This window comes from Nicotiana tabacum, chromosome 11 (assembly GCF_000715075.1).
Source record: "Nicotiana tabacum cultivar K326 chromosome 11, ASM71507v2, whole genome shotgun sequence".
Classification (NCBI taxonomy): domain Eukaryota; kingdom Viridiplantae; phylum Streptophyta; class Magnoliopsida; order Solanales; family Solanaceae; genus Nicotiana; species Nicotiana tabacum.
In genome coordinates this window covers 168,487,973-168,508,023 of record NC_134090.1, presented here as the reverse complement: position 1 = coordinate 168,508,023, position 20,051 = coordinate 168,487,973, and the positions used below count along the sequence as shown (strand labels likewise).

Here is a 20,051-nt window from a genome sequence, read left to right as displayed (position 1 = left end):
CGACATTTGCTATGTGAAAGTATCATGCAAACCTAAATCATTTTGGGGAGTTGAGAAGAGAGAAAATAGAGTCGAATGTTCTTCGATGCATATTCTTTGGATATTACATCAAACGAAAAGGATGGAGATGTTTTGCCCTACCCGTAGAAGATATGTTTTGGAAAGATGGTACTTCGGTTTCCGTTTCATGTTCTCACTAAAACGAAGACTGTGGTTATAGTAATATCAAGCATATGAGCTAAGGACTCTACCCCATTCTGACGGTAAGACAAGCGATAGCAGTATATTTAACAAAGAGTCAAACAAAGAGACAATACATTGGATGATAGGATTTGGATCATTGTTTTAGATTTTAACTATTGTTCTTTTTAACATAGTAAAATTTTCTCGTAGGTAGATTTTCATAAGGACATAAACATCATTGTCAAAAATTTTGAGTCTTAGGTCGACCTATATTGCTATTGAGCCATAACATATTAGTTTGGGCCAATTTACTTTTGCGCGAAATATCATTTGCGGAAGTAAATGTACCTTTGTGATATTGAAATCGTGCTTATGACATGCTATTGCAACTTCAACAAGGTGCATTTAGCTCACTTTGATTTTATAGTAATGTTAAATAGTATGACACTTTGCGTTCTAAAAGTAAAGATAATAGTTTGCAATATCAACTTCAGTACAAACTTTATTTTAATAGTTATCTGGTACAAACTTCAAACATACACATGAAAAATGGAGGAGAAGTCATATACACCACCAAAGTTGCAAGCCAAAGAAGAATAGTTTCAAGGAGATCCCTTTTTTATCTCATTGGTTGGGGTAAGAGGCAAGGGCGGATTTAGGGGCGGAAGGGTGTTCACCCGAAACCCCTTCGCCGAAAAAGTACACTGTATATGTAAAGCAAAATCTGCTTTTTATTATTATGTTTTGAATCCCCTTGACACAGCCCAAAAGCATAGCTTAGTGGTCAGGGGGTTCAAAACCTTTGTAAGGTCATCGGTTCTATTCTCACTAGCTACAACCTTTTCCTTTTTTTGAACCCACTTGGCGGTCCGCCACTGGTGAGAGGGAGAGCAGCGATATAGAAAAAAATACATGAAATGAATGTACTATAGAAACTAGAAAGCAGAATACAATATCTTTTTATTATGGGTTAGTCTTTTTACCTTTTACTCTAAATAAATTTAATGGAGTTCTGAAACACTCAAAACAAAAGAGTGCACTAGAGTGCAAATGCCGCTACTCATTTGCAGTTCAATACATAATTGGCCGAACCTGTGCAGCAAAAAATGCCAATTTCATCACAACAAGAAGTTGAAGAGCTATTTTCCTCTAAAACAATGACCATCTTTTCTTGTATAACTTAGCTCGAAGGACACACTCACGCGAACTCTTTGAGCAGCAAATCTGATATAGTAAATTGATTTTTAGTTTTCATAGAGCTTGCATCTCGAGGTTGGTTTGTTCGGTGCTATTTGCTGAGGAAGGTACAGATTCACGGTTGTCACGAGCAGCATTCATCTCCTGGACAGGGGGAGGATTGACTATTGTCATTGGCATAGCAGCGTTATCTGACAGACGGCTTTTCATCTCTCTATGCTCCTGGCACAAGGCACACCAGTGCAAGCAGCAATGCACCATGCAAGGATCACACGGAGAATTCTGCATCATTGAGAAAGTTGCAATATTAGCAAACAAACGTTTAGTCTCACTCTAATCTCCTTTTTAATTATTTTATACCCGGTTGTTGTAACCTAGCTTATGTGCATAATCCAGGGTACCTGCTAAATGCTAACTACTACCTCCCACCAGTACAAATTCCGAGTACCTCTGTCCAACAAGGTTTAGACAAATGGGAAAAACCACCTAGCATTTTTTTTGCCCTGCCGTGATTTGAACCCTAGTCTACCATGGTTCATTCCAGTTTCCTTAATCGCTAGGTTACACACTTCTTAGGGTGCTGAAGTCTCACTATCATCTCCCAGCAGTTAATTTGGGACAGATAGAGATAAGACTGCATTGTACAGTAAAAGCACGCTGTTGATATTCCCCCATCTTACATTATCCATGCTCCAGATGTCCACGGCGTGCGAGACGGGGGTGGGGGTGTTGATATTCCTACATCGGATGGGGATGGAGCCATTGGTCTCCTTATATGGTTTTGGGGAATCGCCTCTTGAGCTAACTTTTCGGGTTGAGTTAGGCCCAATATCCATTTCTTTAACACACCAAAACTCAGCTAATTCAATAAACAGTATACTCCAAAGCTTCTTGCGACTGGTGTTTAAGATGATCACTGTACTCTAGATAGATCGAATTCTAGGATAGCAACTTTTTAACCCTCAAAATTTGCAGGACTTTCAAGAACACAGTGAGAAATTGATCAAGGACATAGAATTTGATCCTAATTAAAATTATGCATAACCACATATGAAATGAAGTTACCTTGAGATGATACTTCTTCTGCAGTGACTGCCGGAAAAGGCCAGTATATATTCCACACATCCACCAACCAAATAATAAGCCTTCACCAATGAGGAACGACGTACTTGGATCAATACCATGAAATGCTGCTGTTGCGGCTGCACAAGCAATGCCACCCTCGACAAAAATGGCATGACAAACACAAGGGGTAGACCAAGGAGTATCTTCTCTCAGGCTCTCGACATTACGGCCAAACAAGATGCACGGGCAGAAAAGTCCCGTCCAGCCTATAAAGGTAAGATAAAACCAGTGTGTTAAAAGAAGCAAGAGCTGCACACTGACTGGCATAAAGTGCACAATCCTCAGCCAAGACTATGATAAAAAGTTTTTTTACTGAGATGGAACGATCCCAGAAATAAAACCAGAGTTGAGCTAAAATAGTGTTAGGAGTTTTTTTTTAACAAATTAAATAAGGATGAATATTTGTTTATCAATAATACTTGACGTATAGAGAGCTTATTCTTCCAAACTGCAACGAGAGACTAATTTATGTCCCCTCTTAAGTTTCTGAATGATGAGATGCCGGTTACACAATTGGACAATTGGTTAAGAACAAAGAGGTCTAAATTGTAACAGAGAGACTATATTTCAAGTGCTTTTTGCCACAACAGGATATGGGTTAATAAAAATATGAAAATGATAAAGAGCAGTATTGACTTAATTTAGACAAGCGGACCTCAGTCTCTATTAAATAATGTATATAAATGACTCCTTAATTAGCTTACTCTGAGGGATGTAACCTGTAAGTCCTCCCAAAATGATAGAGTAGTAGCATGAGCTTCTTTCACATATATTTTTTAAAAAAGAATGTGAAAAGAGAAACTAAAACAATTTTGTTAAGTTTTTGGTGAAATAGCTGCAATGAAAGTGCTCTTTTTCAAACACTGTTACCATATAGAGAAACACAAAGATCAAACCAAAGTGGAGCAAGGAAAAATCTGGAGACGAGCAGCTCATACGTAACAATGTCTTTTGCAAATTATTTAGACAGTGTAATGAGGAGCATATGCAAGTGATTACAAGCTTTATGTACATAACATAAGGAAGAACTCGTACAACTATCTTTGTCCTCCGCACATCCAAAAATCCCACTTGTCCAAGGCTCATCTGCAGGAGGCTCAAAACTTTCAGGTAAAGCTTGTCCACATTCATTGCACTTGTGAACGACTAGCTGTTCAATGAGACATGAAAATTGTAATAGAAGGAAAGATAGAGAAGAACCAAACCCTAGTACAAAAGCAACACCAATCAAGAACATAGTAATATGATAATATCTGGCAGATGTATTGGCATTCAGTTACATGTTTATTGGTAAATTCAATAATGTATTCAGTTATACGCTAGGCCAATTAAAATACAAAATGGGATAACACTCGATCTAGGTGATGAAAAACCTGTTTTTCCCGTTTTAGTCATTATTTTCGTCTGCATCTTCAGTAAAGCCAGTGAAGGATTAAAACACAATACCACTAATTTTTTGTAGGGTAGCCTTAGCTTGGAGTTCACCAACTGCCAATGCGAAGAAGAAATTAAAAATGTTCTGATGACGATGCTGATCTTAATACTGGAGATGGATAACTAATTTACTGCGACGGCTTTTAAGTTTACTTTTCATTATCCTTTCATACTGTTAGCCTGTACTGTAATAGCTTGAGTACTGTCAATAGCATCTCGTTAGATTGAGATTTTTGACGTATCTTTTAGTTACTGACATATAAGTAATGGTTGGTGATTTGCAACCATGCTACCACATCAAAATAGATCACTAAACTGTCATCATCAATCTTCCTAGGAACCTCTTATGTTCGGCATAAGGTCATATAAAGGTAGGCCTCTTACAATTCTGACAGGTATTCCCTAGCCGCCCTATCCATCTTATGGCCGTCCATATAGATAACCAAGTCGAACTATACTATCTCGCCCACACACGCTAAACTTTGGGGTTCGGAGTTTTGATGGATTCTAAAGATATCTAATTATTAAAAACTTTTTATGACGGTTGTGTGTTTAGGCCAGCTTGTGTAGGGGCGGTTCTGGTGTAATAGTTACGGCTTCACGTGAACCCAATAACTTTTGCTTCAACCCTAGAATTTGTATTAAAAATTCATTAACTGTGTAAGAATATTTAGCTTGGAATCTAATCCATTGGTTCCATTATTATTGTATATTAACTTGAGATAGATGTAGAAACCCATAAACTTAAAATCCTGGATCCGTCTCTGAGCTTGTGCACATCTCGACTATTCCACCAGGTATTTGCTGTTAATTTGAGATAGCTGTAGGAACCCAAAAACTTAAAATCCTAGATCCGTCTCTGAGCTTGTGCACATCTCGACTATTCCACCAGGTATTGACCGAACTATTGGATCTTATTATCAATACATATTAGGAGAAGTACATAGTTTCTGTCTAGCAAAGAAATCAAGAAGCAAATATCCATACATTTTTTCACACAGTGTAATCCAAATTACTGCTAATTACATCAATCCCACAAAGTTATTTGTTAAGACCTATACACCATTACCCTTAGAAGATTAATTGACTAGAACATTTAGAGACAGATCTAGTACAAATATTAAGCAATGCACTCACTACAAAAGTCCAAACGACAACAAAATTAGTATTATTACGAAGAATTAAAACAGATCAAAGAGAGAAAGAGACCTGAGGGACATGAATTGGTTGATTGAGTTCCCCAGGCTTAATATCTTCTTCAAAAGGTGCTTGATCTTTCGTTAACTTTACATACCTTGACTGATTTCCTCCTTCCTCCATATTATTGATCTGTTTAATACAATTAATCAACGAACAAATTTACCAATATATATATATATAGAGAGAGAGAAGTCAAGTCAACTCAAATTTGTACAGAAATTTGAGGTTTCGTCGTACCTTGTAATAGACCGGAAACACAAATGAGGTAAAATGTATAACTGCTATTGAATAACAAACAAGTAGAAAGAGTGAAGGGTTTTTGGATTTGGTACGATCAGAGGATTAAGTATATTTTTGTAGTTAGTATTTACACAAAGAGAAAGAGATCTTCGGCGTTTATTACAACGCTGAAATAGCAGATTGTGTTCCCAGAGTTGCGGGCTTGAGTCCTTTTTGTTTAGTTAAGTCATACTTTGTACGGCATCCACGCCGGTCTACTTTAGCTTAGTGATCTATTCGTTTTATATTAAAAAAAAAAAAAGTTTTAGGCAATACCAATTTGGCCAAAAATAGTTTTTTTTGGTCAAAATTATTTTTTTAAAGTTAAGGTTTTTGGCCAAACTTTAGAAAAATAATAATTGCTCTTTAGTTTTCTAAATATATTATCTTGCTATTAGTTGTTATCGGTACCTCTTTCATATTTTCTGTTGCTATCTTCGATTTAGTTTTCTAATTATTTGCTATCAGGGTTTCTTTCACCTTCTTTAGCTGAGGGTCTATCGAAAAAAGTCTTTCTTCCCTTCCAGGGTAGGGGTAAGGCTACGTACATCCTACCCTCCCCAGATCCCACTTGTACGATTATACTGGGTGGTTATTGTTGTTGCTCTTGAGTAGAAATAAAAATAATTTTTGAGAAGTAGAAAAAAAATAGTAGTCTCTTTTTAAAGGCATTTTTTTAAAAAGTACTTTTGAATACACTTAAAAACACTTATCAAAAGCTTTACCAAACGCTAATTACTGCTAACAATTATTTTTTAAAGTAATTAGCCAAATACAAACTGTTTCTTACCAAAAATATTTTCTAAAAACGTATTTTTTAAAAAAGTGTACTTTTCAAAATAAGTTTATTTTAGAAACTTCGCGAAACATGCTGTTAGATATAACTATTACTCCATGACTTCCCTCTGTCCCAATTTATGTATCATATTTTTAATTTTGGTCAAGAATGATATATTTTATATTTAAAAAGTAATTTAATTTTAAACTTTTTATTTTATTGTTAATGAGATACTTTACAACCACACAAATATTTATGACTTGTTTTAGACCATAAATTTTAAAAATATTTTTTTCTATCTTAAATTTCGTATGCAGTCAAATACGATCGTATAAAATGAGACGATGGAGTATTCGAGAATTACAGGCGGAGTGCATTCAATATAGTCATGTTTAAAAGGAAGAGTTGATCATCACGCTTAACTTGTGTTTTTGAGCCAATATCTATATATGCAATATTTGTTTACGACTCTGATTAATTTAAGGATAATATATAATTATCCCATTAGAATTGTCTCACTTTATCAGTTGCATTCTCATACTTTGCGGGTGTCCTATGACCCTTCCTTGTATTTATTAGAAGTATAATAAATACCTATCGTAAAGTATGAGAGTGCAACTGATAAAGCGTAACAACTCCAAGGGATAATTATGTATTATCCCATTAATTTACCTATAAATCTACAATTCAGGACAAAACATGTTACTCTATTCTAGAGCAGATAAACACATATTGGATGTTGTAACGAATATCTTAATTTAGGGTTTCACGTTGTTACTTTACGAGCCAAACATTCCATCCTTTCCTTGAAACTACCTCTTTTTCTTTTCTTTTCATTTTCCTATTGGAATTGTTCTAGTAATCTATGAAATATTTTATAAAAAAACAATTACTTTAACAGAATTATATTTCATTGATTTAAAGTAATGAATAATGCAGGAAAATTGATTTGCATCATTTTCGGGAACAAGTCATATTTTGTTTTTTCAAGCCTTGACTTTTAATTTATATTGCTTGTTTTAATCAAGAAATTTTGTTTTCAGTCTTTAATATTCAAAAGAGTCACCAAATATTATTTCATGCATTATTTTTCTGAATTCATTCAACCTAGAATTTTTTTACATCATCTGACTAGAAACTTACTTTAATTGCATTTCAAGTAATAATTTGCTTAACTCATAATAACATCAGATATTATTTTGTGTCAATAGTACTAAGATTTGCAATTTCCTAAAGACCTCAGAGATAAAGAAGAAAAGACAACAATAAAAGAATCAGCTTGAGCTCGATTGCATAGAAGCAACAGTAGCTCGATCAGGAAAGCTGCAGATTTACTAGATACTAGTATTACTATCCGCACAATGTGCGGATAATATTATGATCCTCCTAAATTCTATAAATTAAATAAAACAAATTACATGAATAACTATTGACATAAACTTAAATATTATAACCCCATATGTGGTCGGTGATACAGACAAATAAATATACAATATTATTCACCAAAAATAAATACTCCTTTTCTTTCAATTTATATAAAGTATTTTTCTTATTAGTCTGTTCCAAAAAAAGACACATTTATGTATTTAAAAATAATTCAACTTTAAATTTTTTTATTTTACCCATTTTACATATTATGAGAAGTTTGTACACCCGTATAAATATCATGGCCCCACAAAACTATTAGGATCATAAGTTTCAAAAGTTTTCTTTTTTGTTCATAAATTCCGTGTCAAGTCAATATCTCATCTATATTGAAACTGAGTGAAGTCATACTATATAGAGTAATAACAAATAAAAATACATTTAGTAATATCTTAATTTAAATTATAAAAATATATTATATTATTATCTCAACATAATAAATTCTCGCATCAACGTCAACTTCTACTAACCTAAAATTATACAATGACAAATTAATATATACATACATGATAATTTATTAACAACCAATATATTCTAACTTTTGGGAGTTACCAACTTATAAAACAGTTGGATCGTAATTTGCTCAATAATTTTGCTAGTTAACTCAATTTTAACCACACAATTAAAGTTACTTTATTTTTAACAATTTAAATGATACCTCTGGGATATAGTTAAGATTAATATATTATAATTAAATAAATATTAACCTACTTCAAAATATTTTTCTTCTACGATGCACGTGTACTAAAAGAAGATGAGTTCTTATATGAAATTCTTAATTAAATGAATCTTACCTTATGATTTTTGTAATTCATTTTATTTTGTGTAAATAGTAATTCCAAATAGTGCAATTATTTTCATTTATGTGTTTACCCTATCCAAATCTATGTCATTCTAATTGACACACACACACACATCGACCCCATCGGTTGCTTGATCAATTAGCTCATACTATTTGAGAGAAGAGTCTGTCCTCTCTTATCTATTTAGCATAGCAACTGCTAGCACTAATAGAAAAATAATAAAAATATATGTATTGCTCCCAAACAATTGAGATATAAAAAAATTATAAAGAATTGAATAACTAAGTTTACCGTAAGGCAACACAATTGCCATTTGTTTAGCCGATGTCTGAGTCGATTCATAGTTTAAAACATTATCCCCACAGAAATGTATGTCATCAGTTCCTTTATTCTTGTGTAATTTTATGGTTGATCTACTCCCTTCCAACATTATTGGAGTTGCTTTAAATATTGATAGAATCGAACTATATTTATGTGACCATTCTCTTTTTGAGAATCATTTTAAAAGTATTCGACTCCAAACCACATACATCACACGTCTTGATTCTCAAAACTGAAAATGCTAATTGAGCAAGAGATATAGATTTATTTTTGAATTAATTAAAAATATCAATTTACCCACACTATCTTTATACCCCCTCCCCCCGATATTATTCCCTCTACTATGAAATTTTAAATAATTATTTTATTTATATGGAAGTTTGACTTTAAATTTCCATTTAAATTAGATATATAATAATTTAATTTATATTTAATTTTTTTATCTATTATAACGATTTTAAATACGTGTATCTTATTTATACAGTGTGACTTAGATCATTAATATTTTAAAAGCTTTCTCTTCTCAAAGATCAAATAAGTCTTATCATTACGTTACATCTACTACTGAAATTATTTAATTACATATTTTTTCTTCTTTTTTTTGATTCCTTATTCATGTTATTGCATTACCCATAACTTAGAGTTGATCATATTATAGTGCACAACTCTCATTAATAGATGAATTTAATTTTTCTTTTTCTTGTAATAAAAATTATATTCATTAATTGTTTATTCTACTGCTCAAATTAATATTTAAATTTATCAATAATATTTTTGAGTATCATTTATTTATTATCTTCATTGTATATTTTAGCCTTTAAAAAAATTATTTTTATTGTATACTTGTTTAAAATTCAAAAAATTTAGTCTAAAACAGACACTTTGGATTATCCATTATGAAATAAATAAATTATTAAATATAGATATATTCTGAACTTTAGGTTAAAAGCTTAAAATATATTTATCTTCAACTCATTAAAAAGTATTGAATTTTTACAATAAACTAAAATTACACATTAGATTACGGTAGGATATATTCTTCTCACTCGATATCAGAAAAGGAATCAAAATACTATTGATATCAAAATTCTTTACTTTCCAAATAAAAAAGTTACAGTTAGAAAATATTAGTAGAATGATTGAACTTTATTTTTTTTAAAGAATTCTTATTTTAATTTAATTTTAATAAATGGAATTCCATATATGGTTCTTAAGTGATATTTCTTTATTTGACAATCTCCCACAATCTTAAATTTAAGATTGCCAAGTGGCTTTATAGTAGCTTGCCACCTGACTTAACCACAATGCAAACTTTCTTGTTTTAATATATATATAGATGTTCATTTTCTTTTGTTACTTCCTATTAGTAATATTTATGACACATCTTAGATCTATCAACATTTCATAAGAAAAGAATTTGTTTTTGTTTAAATCTCAAAGTATATCGTATACTCTTATTTATGCTAATTTTTATTAAGCACCACTTTCTACTGTTATTAATCATTTCGTCTGATAATAAATTGTAGAAGTATTAGCTTTCTCGTAATCAACCAAAGTGATTAGCTTGTACGTTTTTGAGAAATGCTTTCTCGTAATCAAGCTAATAGATTAGCTAATGAGCACTTTTATTTTCTTTCTTTTTTGGTCTTTGAAAAATAATAGAGTTTTTTTTTTGGCAATCCGCTAGGCAAGCGCCTAGGGCTAGTTTTTTATTAATAAAAGAAAGAAAAATACAACAATTAGGAAAAATACAAATAAGGGGGACAATAGCACCTGTATTGTTACCCATAAGCCTTGGCTATATAATCACTCTTCTGCGCCTCACATTGCCTTATGATGGCAGCCTCATGTAGAGGATTCATGGTATAGCTGCCAGCAAAGTCTCACGAGGGCATATAATCTCATAGCCGTGTGGATATTTTCCAAAGGCATTGGACCAAGGCAACACAAACCGGGCTAAACCTTACCTTACTAATCCTATTGAGGCGTAAAAAACTTCACCTACTAGCATGCATGTAAAAAATAAGAACTGGAAAGTACCAAATATTCAATGATCATCACAGAGTTTATAGCATACTCTGTGATGATATTACAAATGAGAATACTAATATAATGGTAGAATAAAATGATGAAGGAATTAAAGTGTTGTCCCTTCTTGTCCGAACTTGTAATTTCTTCAATTTTTAACTCTTTTTCATCACTGTCCGAGCTCTTCAAGATGTATTCAAAATTCATGACTTCTTTTTTGAACGATTGGACTTTGTAGATGTAGTAGTGGCGGCCTTCTTTTGTTTGGCAACTCTCATTGGAGGTCGCCTAACATTTAAAAAATCACTAACCTTGTCGTCCCAACTATTTTTCCTTGTATGAGTCTTTTTACCTTTGCCGCTATGCATTGGTGATAGATCCCCTTTTCTTGCTGCCTCTGCTCTACACTGTTGTAACATTGTTTCTTCTTCTCCTTGTTCAAAAAACTCTCTCCCTAAATTCATAGGTTGTGGTTCATTTTGAATCGTATCTAGTGACATCAAGGCAGATTCTCCAGTTGCCACCATTGCCTTACTTTGTTGTTGTCCAATGTGTTGTAATTTGTTGTTATTCTTACCTACATGACCTGTGCTAGATGTAATAGGATTTACAAGTATGGAACTTACCATAGCTTCCAAAAGCTTTCTCTCCTCCTCTGAAATAACTGATTTAGTGGTCACCAATTGTTGCTACCCAGAATTTGCTCGATCAGCTGTAGGATGTGCAGCTTTAACAGTCTGCCTTATACCAGCTGTTTCAGCTTGACTTGAACTTGTAGTTGGGGAACTTCTGTTAGCACCTATAGTAAGCTGCTTGGAAGATGTTGCTACATCTTGAGGCAAAATTCCAGCTGGGACAATTGGAATTGCAGCACTAGGATACATTCTAGGAACAAATGCAGGAGCATGGAGGTTTAATTTGCTCGTGGGGACTGCTGCAATTTTCCCATGAGACTTTGACTTAACTAGAGAGTCAAACTCCTCAACTGCACTCTCTTGATCCACCTCCTCGTCAACTTATTCAGCTGAGTAACCTGCAAAACCATCGCCCCAGTCCTCCTCTTCATCTTCCTCTAGTTGATCTTGCCACAATTTTGATTTAATAGCCTTAAGCCTCACGTTTGTTTGTATAACTTCGTTGTTATTCCCCGTTGACAACATAAGCTTCCCAGATTCACCTTCAAAATCCCCAAACAACTCCACAGATTGAGAAGGGATATCATATACAGAGGTGTTCAAGGTTGCCAACGGTTGTTTCAGCAAAGTAGGCTTCATCATCATTTCATACTGGGCATCCTTGATTATGTTTTCTACATTAGGATAGGAAAAATGCAACTTAGGAGCATTGGAATTGTGTGCTTCTGCCTTTTTCGCATCAACAAGAACAATGTCCTTCGAAATAATTATCCGATCACCTGTGTTTGTGAAAGTTTGCTGATGTGTGTTACTGCCTGGGGCTTGTGGTTGCCCATTTTTTGAAGTTGTGTTCATCAGCATAGCTGCCAGGGCATTCTCTACCATTTTAGTTAGCTCAGAGTGATTATCAACAGTTGCAATCTCAAGTCGAGCACCTATGTCCTTTGCATTTATCTGCTGTTTCCCACTACCTGTAGAGCTGGTTTTTCCAACTATTGATCGTGTGTCATCATCCATTTGTTGCTCCCTATTTTCAGCCTCATTCGTAACATGCTCACCCTCATTCACCAAAGCATCAAAGAGTTCGAGACCCCAATAACATTTGATGGAACAATATGATTTTGCGCACCTGTAGCTTGCTTCTTGTTAGTCGATTTATTCACCACTACCCAGTTTTTGCTCTTTGTATCTGAGTTGCATGGAACTGTAGCCTTTTGCCTTGGAGTATTCGATACCTGCCCCTCAACATGTACGACTGTAGCCATTAGACCTGATGATCTTCCAACAATATCAGCTGCAACATTAATTTTAGGATCCCCCACAGTAGCTCGATAACCAGTTGTGTTCAATGCAACAGTAGCCCCCACATTTGAACGTATAATAGCTGCTTCAATTCCAGATTTTTGTCCTACAAACACATTTGTTGCATGATTATTGGCATTAGTTGCTCGATCAGCTGTTGGTTCAGCAACCCCACCAGCATCTCGATCACTAGCTCCCTTCAATGCAACAGTAGCCTTCAATTTTTTAACTTCAGTAGCTCCACGATCATCTGCAGCAGTATCATCCAACTTCGAAACAGTAGAAGCTGCACCAGTTTGATATGGTATTGCAGTATCATTCAAAGTCGCATCTTTAGTTACACTAATAGGAGGCTTAGCATCTGAATTCTGCCCCATATCACCTCTAACACCACCTGCCATAGACTTAAATTGCACAGACTCACCATCTCGATCAGCAGCTTCCATTAAATTTGCAGCAGTTGACGCAACTGTTACTGCTGGATTCTTCTTGGCAAAGAGTGCTCGAACAGCTGCAGCTAAAGCACTGTCATCCATCAGCCCAGGTTCAAAATCTGAACCTTTAGAAGTTCTAGCTAAACTTGATCAACCACAGTATTTTTTGTGGCCTTCAGGTCTTGAGTAAATCTAGCAATGGCTTCAGCAACTGGAACAATTGCACTAGAAACAACATTTTGCCCTGCATCCTGAGAGTCAACATTAACTCGATGTGTTGCTGCTATAAACCCTGCAACATTAACTTCACTTGCACGATTCACCATTCTACAATTGTCCACAGTAGCTATTTGTTTTCCTCCTACTGTTTGCACTACCTGCTCCTGTTCAGATCTTTGTTGTTCTGCTTCACCATTTAGTTGTAAAACCCTCTTTGAATTAAGAAATTCCCTAGCATCACCCTGTAATTTCTCAACACTGCCCAGATCCTCTACTACATCTGCATCCCTCTCAACTACATCCTCCTTACTATTCTCAATCCTCCAACGACATGATCTTTCCTCATGCCCTTGATGTTTACAACATGAACAATATTTTGGAAGATTATCATACACAATCTCCTGATAATGTTCAATGGTTTTTCCTGAATTTCCATCAACAATATGAATCCTAACTTTCTTAGGATGCTTACCCTGTAAGTCTAGCAACACCTTAACCCTAGCCGTATTTGGTCGCGTTCGTTCTTGTGTCGCTTTGTCCACAGCTAAAGGCTTACCTACTGCTGCAGCTATGGACATTAAGGATTTCTTTGCAAATAAATTTGCAGCAAGATCAGGCATTGAAATCTAAACGACTGCCCTTGAGGTTTCTTCACGTGGATTAAATCCCATCGTCCATGGGAATGATGTATAGAAGAATTCATCTCCCTTTGACTTAATATAACCTGTAGACCTTGACAAAACTTGAACGAAATCTTCAAAGAGATCAAACCTTACCAGGATATGTCGATATTCAAGCGGTCCAACATTGCAATAACCTTTGACGTCAAACTGTTTTGGAATGAGTTGTCGCAACTCTTGGATATCTGGTTTTCCATAGGAAAATTTGAGAACAACAGCTTGATGTAAACCTTCTTCCATGGTGAAAACATTCACCTCTTCAATGGTGAATTCTACAGTTGGTTCTCCATGTACAAACGTAACTGGACATAGCTCCGATCTTGAAGATTTTGCGGCAGTTTGTTTTGACAGTAGATGCGATGCATAAGACTGCTTGGTATTATGATTAGGAACTGATTCTTGATTGTTTTGGATTGCCTCTCCCACAGCCAAAGGCTGGGGAGAGATCGCAACATCCATGAAGATCTTCAAGGCTCCATTGACGTGAAGAAGTAGATGAATTTAGTAAAAATTTCTGCTCGCTACAGTAATCGTTACAGTATTTGCGAAATGAAAATTAAGATCTGGAAAAATTGGCTATGGATTTGAGGACAAAACCAGCTGTGGATTGTTCGAAAAGAGAAGGGGATTCTTTTGAGACCAATTTGGTGAATTTCCACTGTCGGAATATAGAGTTATGGCCAGTGATCTGTTGCGTCGCTACTGTTCATCGCAGCTAGAGAGAGAAAGACGAGATACTTTCCGTTATGCAATCTTTAATAGTAGAGCTTTATTAGAAGTTTCATAGACGTTTTTTTTTCTTTCACCTTTTGCAAAGTAAATCTTCAAATTCCTGGGAAAAGCATGTTCCAAGTGTTTACCCTCAAAATCGGATAAAATTAAATTTATATGCGGTTCTAAGGACACGTAATATAAATTGATACCAGAGCGAGAAATTAAATTAATGTGAAAATAATCAATAGAAAGATATATACCACCTTCACAAATTGAGCAAACTTTAGCCTTCTGGGATTGATTTCCCTTTAGCTAATAATGATATTGCGAAAGATAGAGTAAAAATGAGCTATGACCAAACTAGGAATAACAATATATTTCTTTTCATAATGTGTTACAATGTGTCCCTAAATTACTTAGTCCCCCCCACCCCCATTTATTGGGGGAAATCTGCCTTTTTTGACATTATTCTATAAGAAAAATAGGTCCTTTATTTTGAAGACCGTTGGCTACCTTCTCCATTAATTCCGTGATTCACGCCATAATGATTAGTTAGTGGCGAGAGCTATGGACCCCAGTCGGATGAGCTGGCATAGTTTTTCTTTGAGGTTGTTAAGAATAGGACCGGTTATGTCTTCAGTAAATTCGAGGGCATGTCTGTTAATCTCGATGGCTGGTTTTGATGATGTTTTTGAGTCCGATATTATCATATTATGATTCTGGCTTACTGTGCTGGTCATTAGATCGATGGCTGGTTTTAATATTATCATATTAAAAAATCAGGTTTTAGCGACGGACAAATTCTGTAGCTAAACAGAAAAATCCGTTTCTAATCTCATTTAGCGACGGATTAACAATGGATTATCAAGAAATTCTGCTAGCTACAAGCGTTTTAGCGACAGATTAGCGACGACGTTCGTAGCTAATTCCATTTTTTTTTGTAGTGCGAACTTTGATATCGAAATCGGTTTGTGATGACCTTTTGGGTCATCACTTATTTTAAAACGAAATTCCGTGTTTTGAGGTCTTAAAAACCTTATTTAGAGTCACCTCGATTTGCGTGTGCAGTCCAGATGCGTAGCCAGAAAGCTTAAATATGATAATCTGTGAAAAATGATAAGTTTTGATTATAGAATGAGCTAATTTGATTTCGGTCAACGTTTTGGGTAAACGGACCCGGACCCATAATTTGACGGTCCCGAAGGGTCCGTAGAAAAATATGGGACTTGGGAGTATGCCCAGAATCGAATTCCGTGGTCCCAAGCCCGAGGAATGATTTTTCAAAGGAAATTGTTTTCTGGAATTGTTTAAAGAAATTTGAAATGAAATTTAATTAGAACATGATGGTATCAGACCCGTATTTTGGTTCCGGCGTCTGGTACAGGTCTTATATATGATTTAAGATATTTCTGTGGAATGTGGTGAAAAACGGATGTCATATGACGTGATTCGAACTTAAACTGCAAAATTTATGTTTAAAGAAGTTTTGAGAAAATTTTATTGATCTCGAGATTTAATTTGATGTTCATGATGTTATTTTGATAATTTGATTACATGAGTAGGTCCATATAATGTTTTTGAGTTTGTATGCACACTTGGTTTGGAGTTCCGAGGGCTCGGGTGAATTTCGGGTAGGTTCCGGGATGTCTTAGGCTTAAAAACATAGGTGTTGTAGGTTCAGAGAGGTGGAAGGCCTCTGAACTGACCAGTGCGGTCCGCACAAAAAGGAATGCTACCGCGGAGGGGCTTGTGCGGCCGCACTGGATTTTGTGTGGACCGCGGTGAGGGCCTATGCGTCCGCACTAGTTTTGGTGCGGTCCGCGGTGAAGAACACTTCACTGATCCGACTTCGGAAGCCTATATCTTTTAATCCATAAGGAATTTTGAGATTATTCAAAAATGAAAGTTGTAGCCCTTTGTGTCTAGTTTCCAAAAGGGTAAAGATATCACAATTTGGATATCTTTAGAGAAAGTTATGGCCAAAATACTAGACCTATCACTGCAGAACACAGGAAGGCCTGTGCGACCGCGGTTGATTTTGTGCGGTCTGCACAGGGCATCTGAGGGTAGTATATTTAGACGGGATTTTCAGTTATTTTTTATTTTTAAGACTCCAAAAACATAAGAGGCGATTTTTCAAACAACCTTCTTCTCCAAATCAATTATAAGTCGTTTTTAACTAGTTTTCTTCAATCATTAACATCTTTTAACATGATTTCAACTTCAAATCAATTATTTTCATGGGGGAAATTGGGTGTTTTGGGTAGAACCTAGGTTTTTCAAAAATTGGGGATTTGGACCTCGATTTGAGGTCCTATTTCAAAACAAATTACATATTTGAGCTCGTGGGGGAATGAGTAATTGGATTTTGGTTCGAACCTCGGGTTTTGACCACGTGGGCCCAGGGGTGATTTTGACTTTTTGGGTAAAACTTTGGAAAACCTATTTTCATGCATTCAAATTGATTCATTTAGCATTTATTGATGTAATTAAGTAAATTGTGACTAAATACAAGCGAATTGGCGGTGGATCAAAGGGTAAAGCTATAATTGAACCTTGAGTTGTGTTTGTGGCATCGAGGTAAGTGTTTGGTCTAACCTTAGCTTGAGGTATTAGGAGTTGAGTCTTATTTTCTACGTGATAATTGTTGAGTACGAGGTATATGCATGGTGACGAGTATCTATATGTTGGTGTCTAGCATGACCGTGAGTCTTTAAATTTTAAAGATCTTGATTTCGTTGTATCTTTCATGACTTGGTGATGATTTCTAATTGTTGTGGAAAGTTTGTGGAAGGAATTGTAACCTTTGAACATCGAGGAGCATTGGCTCAAGTTATATTATGAATTATGAAAGTATAGGAGATGATTGAACCCTTTAGAGCATTGGCTCAAGTGGTAAAGTGAGTTATGAAATAAAAGTGAAAGAAAGAGAAAGAGTTATTGAATTGTCCCCTTGCCGGGATATTGTTGCTTTGTTGATTATGTCCCTTCCCGGGATGTTGAGATTATTGATGTTGTTCCCTTACCGGGATCTCTATTACTATTTTGTTTATTCCCTTGCCCCTTTGCTTGTGATTGTTGTTTGGGTGAGGATGAGTGTTAGAGCACGAAGGGTGATGTTGTGCATTGTTTGCTATTGTGAGGAAAGAGTGTAAAGCACGAAGGGTGATGCCGTGCCGTACGATGTACCATTCCGTACCGATTTTCATTGATTATATGGTGAGGAAAGAGAGTAAAAGAACGAAGGGTGGTGCTGTGCACATCTTTATTGTATGATTGATTTGGTGAGGACGAATGTAAAAGCACGAAGGGTGATGCCGTGCACACTTTTATTATAAAATTGCTTTGGAAAGGACGAGAGTAAAAGCACGAAGGTTGATGCCGTACAAATTGTTGATTTCTGATTCTTTGTTGATATTCGAGTTATGTTGTTTCTTTCCTTACTTGATGCCGTACATTTGAACTGCACAGGTTTATTTGGTAGTCTGGTCCTAGCCTCGTCACTACTTCGCCGAGGTTAGGCTAGACACTTATCAGCACATGGGGTCAGTTGTGCTGATACTACACTATGTGCAGATCTAGGAGCAACTTTTAGACAATAGTTGGAGTGCTTCCTTCAGTCCACCCAAAGACCCAAGGTAGACTGCAGGCGTCCGCAGGCCCTGACGTCTCCCTCTATCTCTACTTCATGTTTCATTTTCTTTTATTCAGAAACAATGTACTGTTATTTCTTCAGACCTTGTATGTAGAAATCTTAGATAGTCTGTGACACTGTGACACCAGGTTTTGGGTATTTGAGGTTTTAAAAGTTGTAATAGACGTAGACTTAAGATATTTAATTGTTGACTTCCGTTTAATTATTTAAAGTTCCGTTGTTATCATGTTATCACCTTGTGTTTGTTAAAATGAAGCAATATGGAAGCGTAACAAGTAGTTAAGATTTGACTTGCCTATCTCCCATTAGTAAGCTCCATCACGACCCCCGAGGTTGGGAAATCTGGGTCGTGATAAGTTGGTATCAGAGCTATAGATTACATGGTTCTCACAGTTCACACACAAGCTTAGTAGAGTCTGAGGGATCGGTACAGAGACGTCTGTATTTATTCCCCAGAGGCTACAAAGTTAGGAAAACTTCCCATTTATTCTTTCCTATCGTGCGGTTTGGTTTTTCAATGCTAATTGAATTTCTACTCTGATCTCTCGCAGATGGCGAGAACACGCGCTTCATCATCCACTGACCAGCAGCCCGATCCCCCAGCAGCAGTTCCCACAAGGGGAAGAGGGCGAGGCCGAGGCCATGCTAGAGGCCGAGGTAGGGGCAGAGCTCAGCCCCAAGCAGCAGCACTAGTGGCGGAGCCTCAGGTTGACTTTGATGACGAGTTTCCGACCCCAGCAGTTCCGATGGGCCCACAGGTCCCACAGGGGTTTATTGCTACCCAATTCTTCAGGATGCCTTGGTCCGACTATGGGTCTCATGGAGAGTGTCACCCGATCAAGCTTGCTTCCTATAGCACCAGTTGTCTCTCAGGTTGGAGGAGGGGCCCAGACTCCTGCTACTCGCACTCCGGAGTAGGTAGCTCCTCAGATTCAGACTCCAGTAGTTCAGCCAGTTAGAGCAGTACAACCGGGTATGGTAGCTCAGACCGGTGATGGAGCGGCTATGTCCGCCAATGCTTTGTGGAGACTGGATAGGTTCACCAAGCTCTTCACTTCTACTTTCAGCGGTGCATCTACTGAGGATCCCCAGGATTATCTAGACAGCTGCCACGAGGTTCTCAGGAACATGGGCATTGTTGAGACCAATGGGGTCGATTTTGATACATTTCGCTTGTCTGGATCCGCCAAGACTTGGTGGAAGGATTATTGCTTAGCGAGACCAGCCGGATCGCTAGCCTTGACTTGGGAGTAGTTTACAGTGTTATTCCTGGAGAAGTTTCTCCCCGTTACTCAGAGAGAGGCCTATCAGAGGCAGTTTGAGCGCCTCTAGCAGGGTTCCATGACTGTTACCTAGTATGAGACATGGTTCATCTATTGGGCTCGCCATGCTCTCATCATACTCCCCACCGAGAGAGAGAGGGTGAGGAGGTTTATTGACGGTCTTATTCAGCCGATTCGTGTTCAGATGGCTAGAAAGGCTGGGAGTGAGGTTACATTTCAGGAGGCGACCAATGTGGCCCATAGAGTTGAGTTGGTTCTGTCACAGGTAGGCGGTCATAGGTCAGACAAGAGGCCCCGTCATTTAGGCCGATTCAGTGGTACCTCATTCGGAGGTCGAGATTCGTATGGTAGAGGCC

At 36.5% G+C, this 20,051-nt stretch overlaps 1 protein-coding gene across 1 annotated transcript; it reads right to left on the bottom strand.

Annotated features, from left to right (window-relative positions):
• Positions 1-1,084: 1,084 nt before the first annotated feature.
• Positions 1,085-5,630, bottom strand: LOC107786916 (cell number regulator 6). The gene is made up of 5 exons (XM_016608429.2): positions 5,377-5,630; positions 5,149-5,268; positions 3,541-3,655; positions 2,446-2,711; positions 1,085-1,662 (listed from the first exon to the last, which is right to left on the bottom strand). Exons 2-5 carry the CDS (start codon positions 5,257-5,259, stop codon positions 1,435-1,437), a joined length of 720 nt encoding a protein of 239 aa, XP_016463915.1. The 5' UTR covers positions 5,260-5,268; positions 5,377-5,630; the 3' UTR covers positions 1,085-1,434.
• Positions 5,631-20,051: the final 14,421 nt, after the last annotated feature.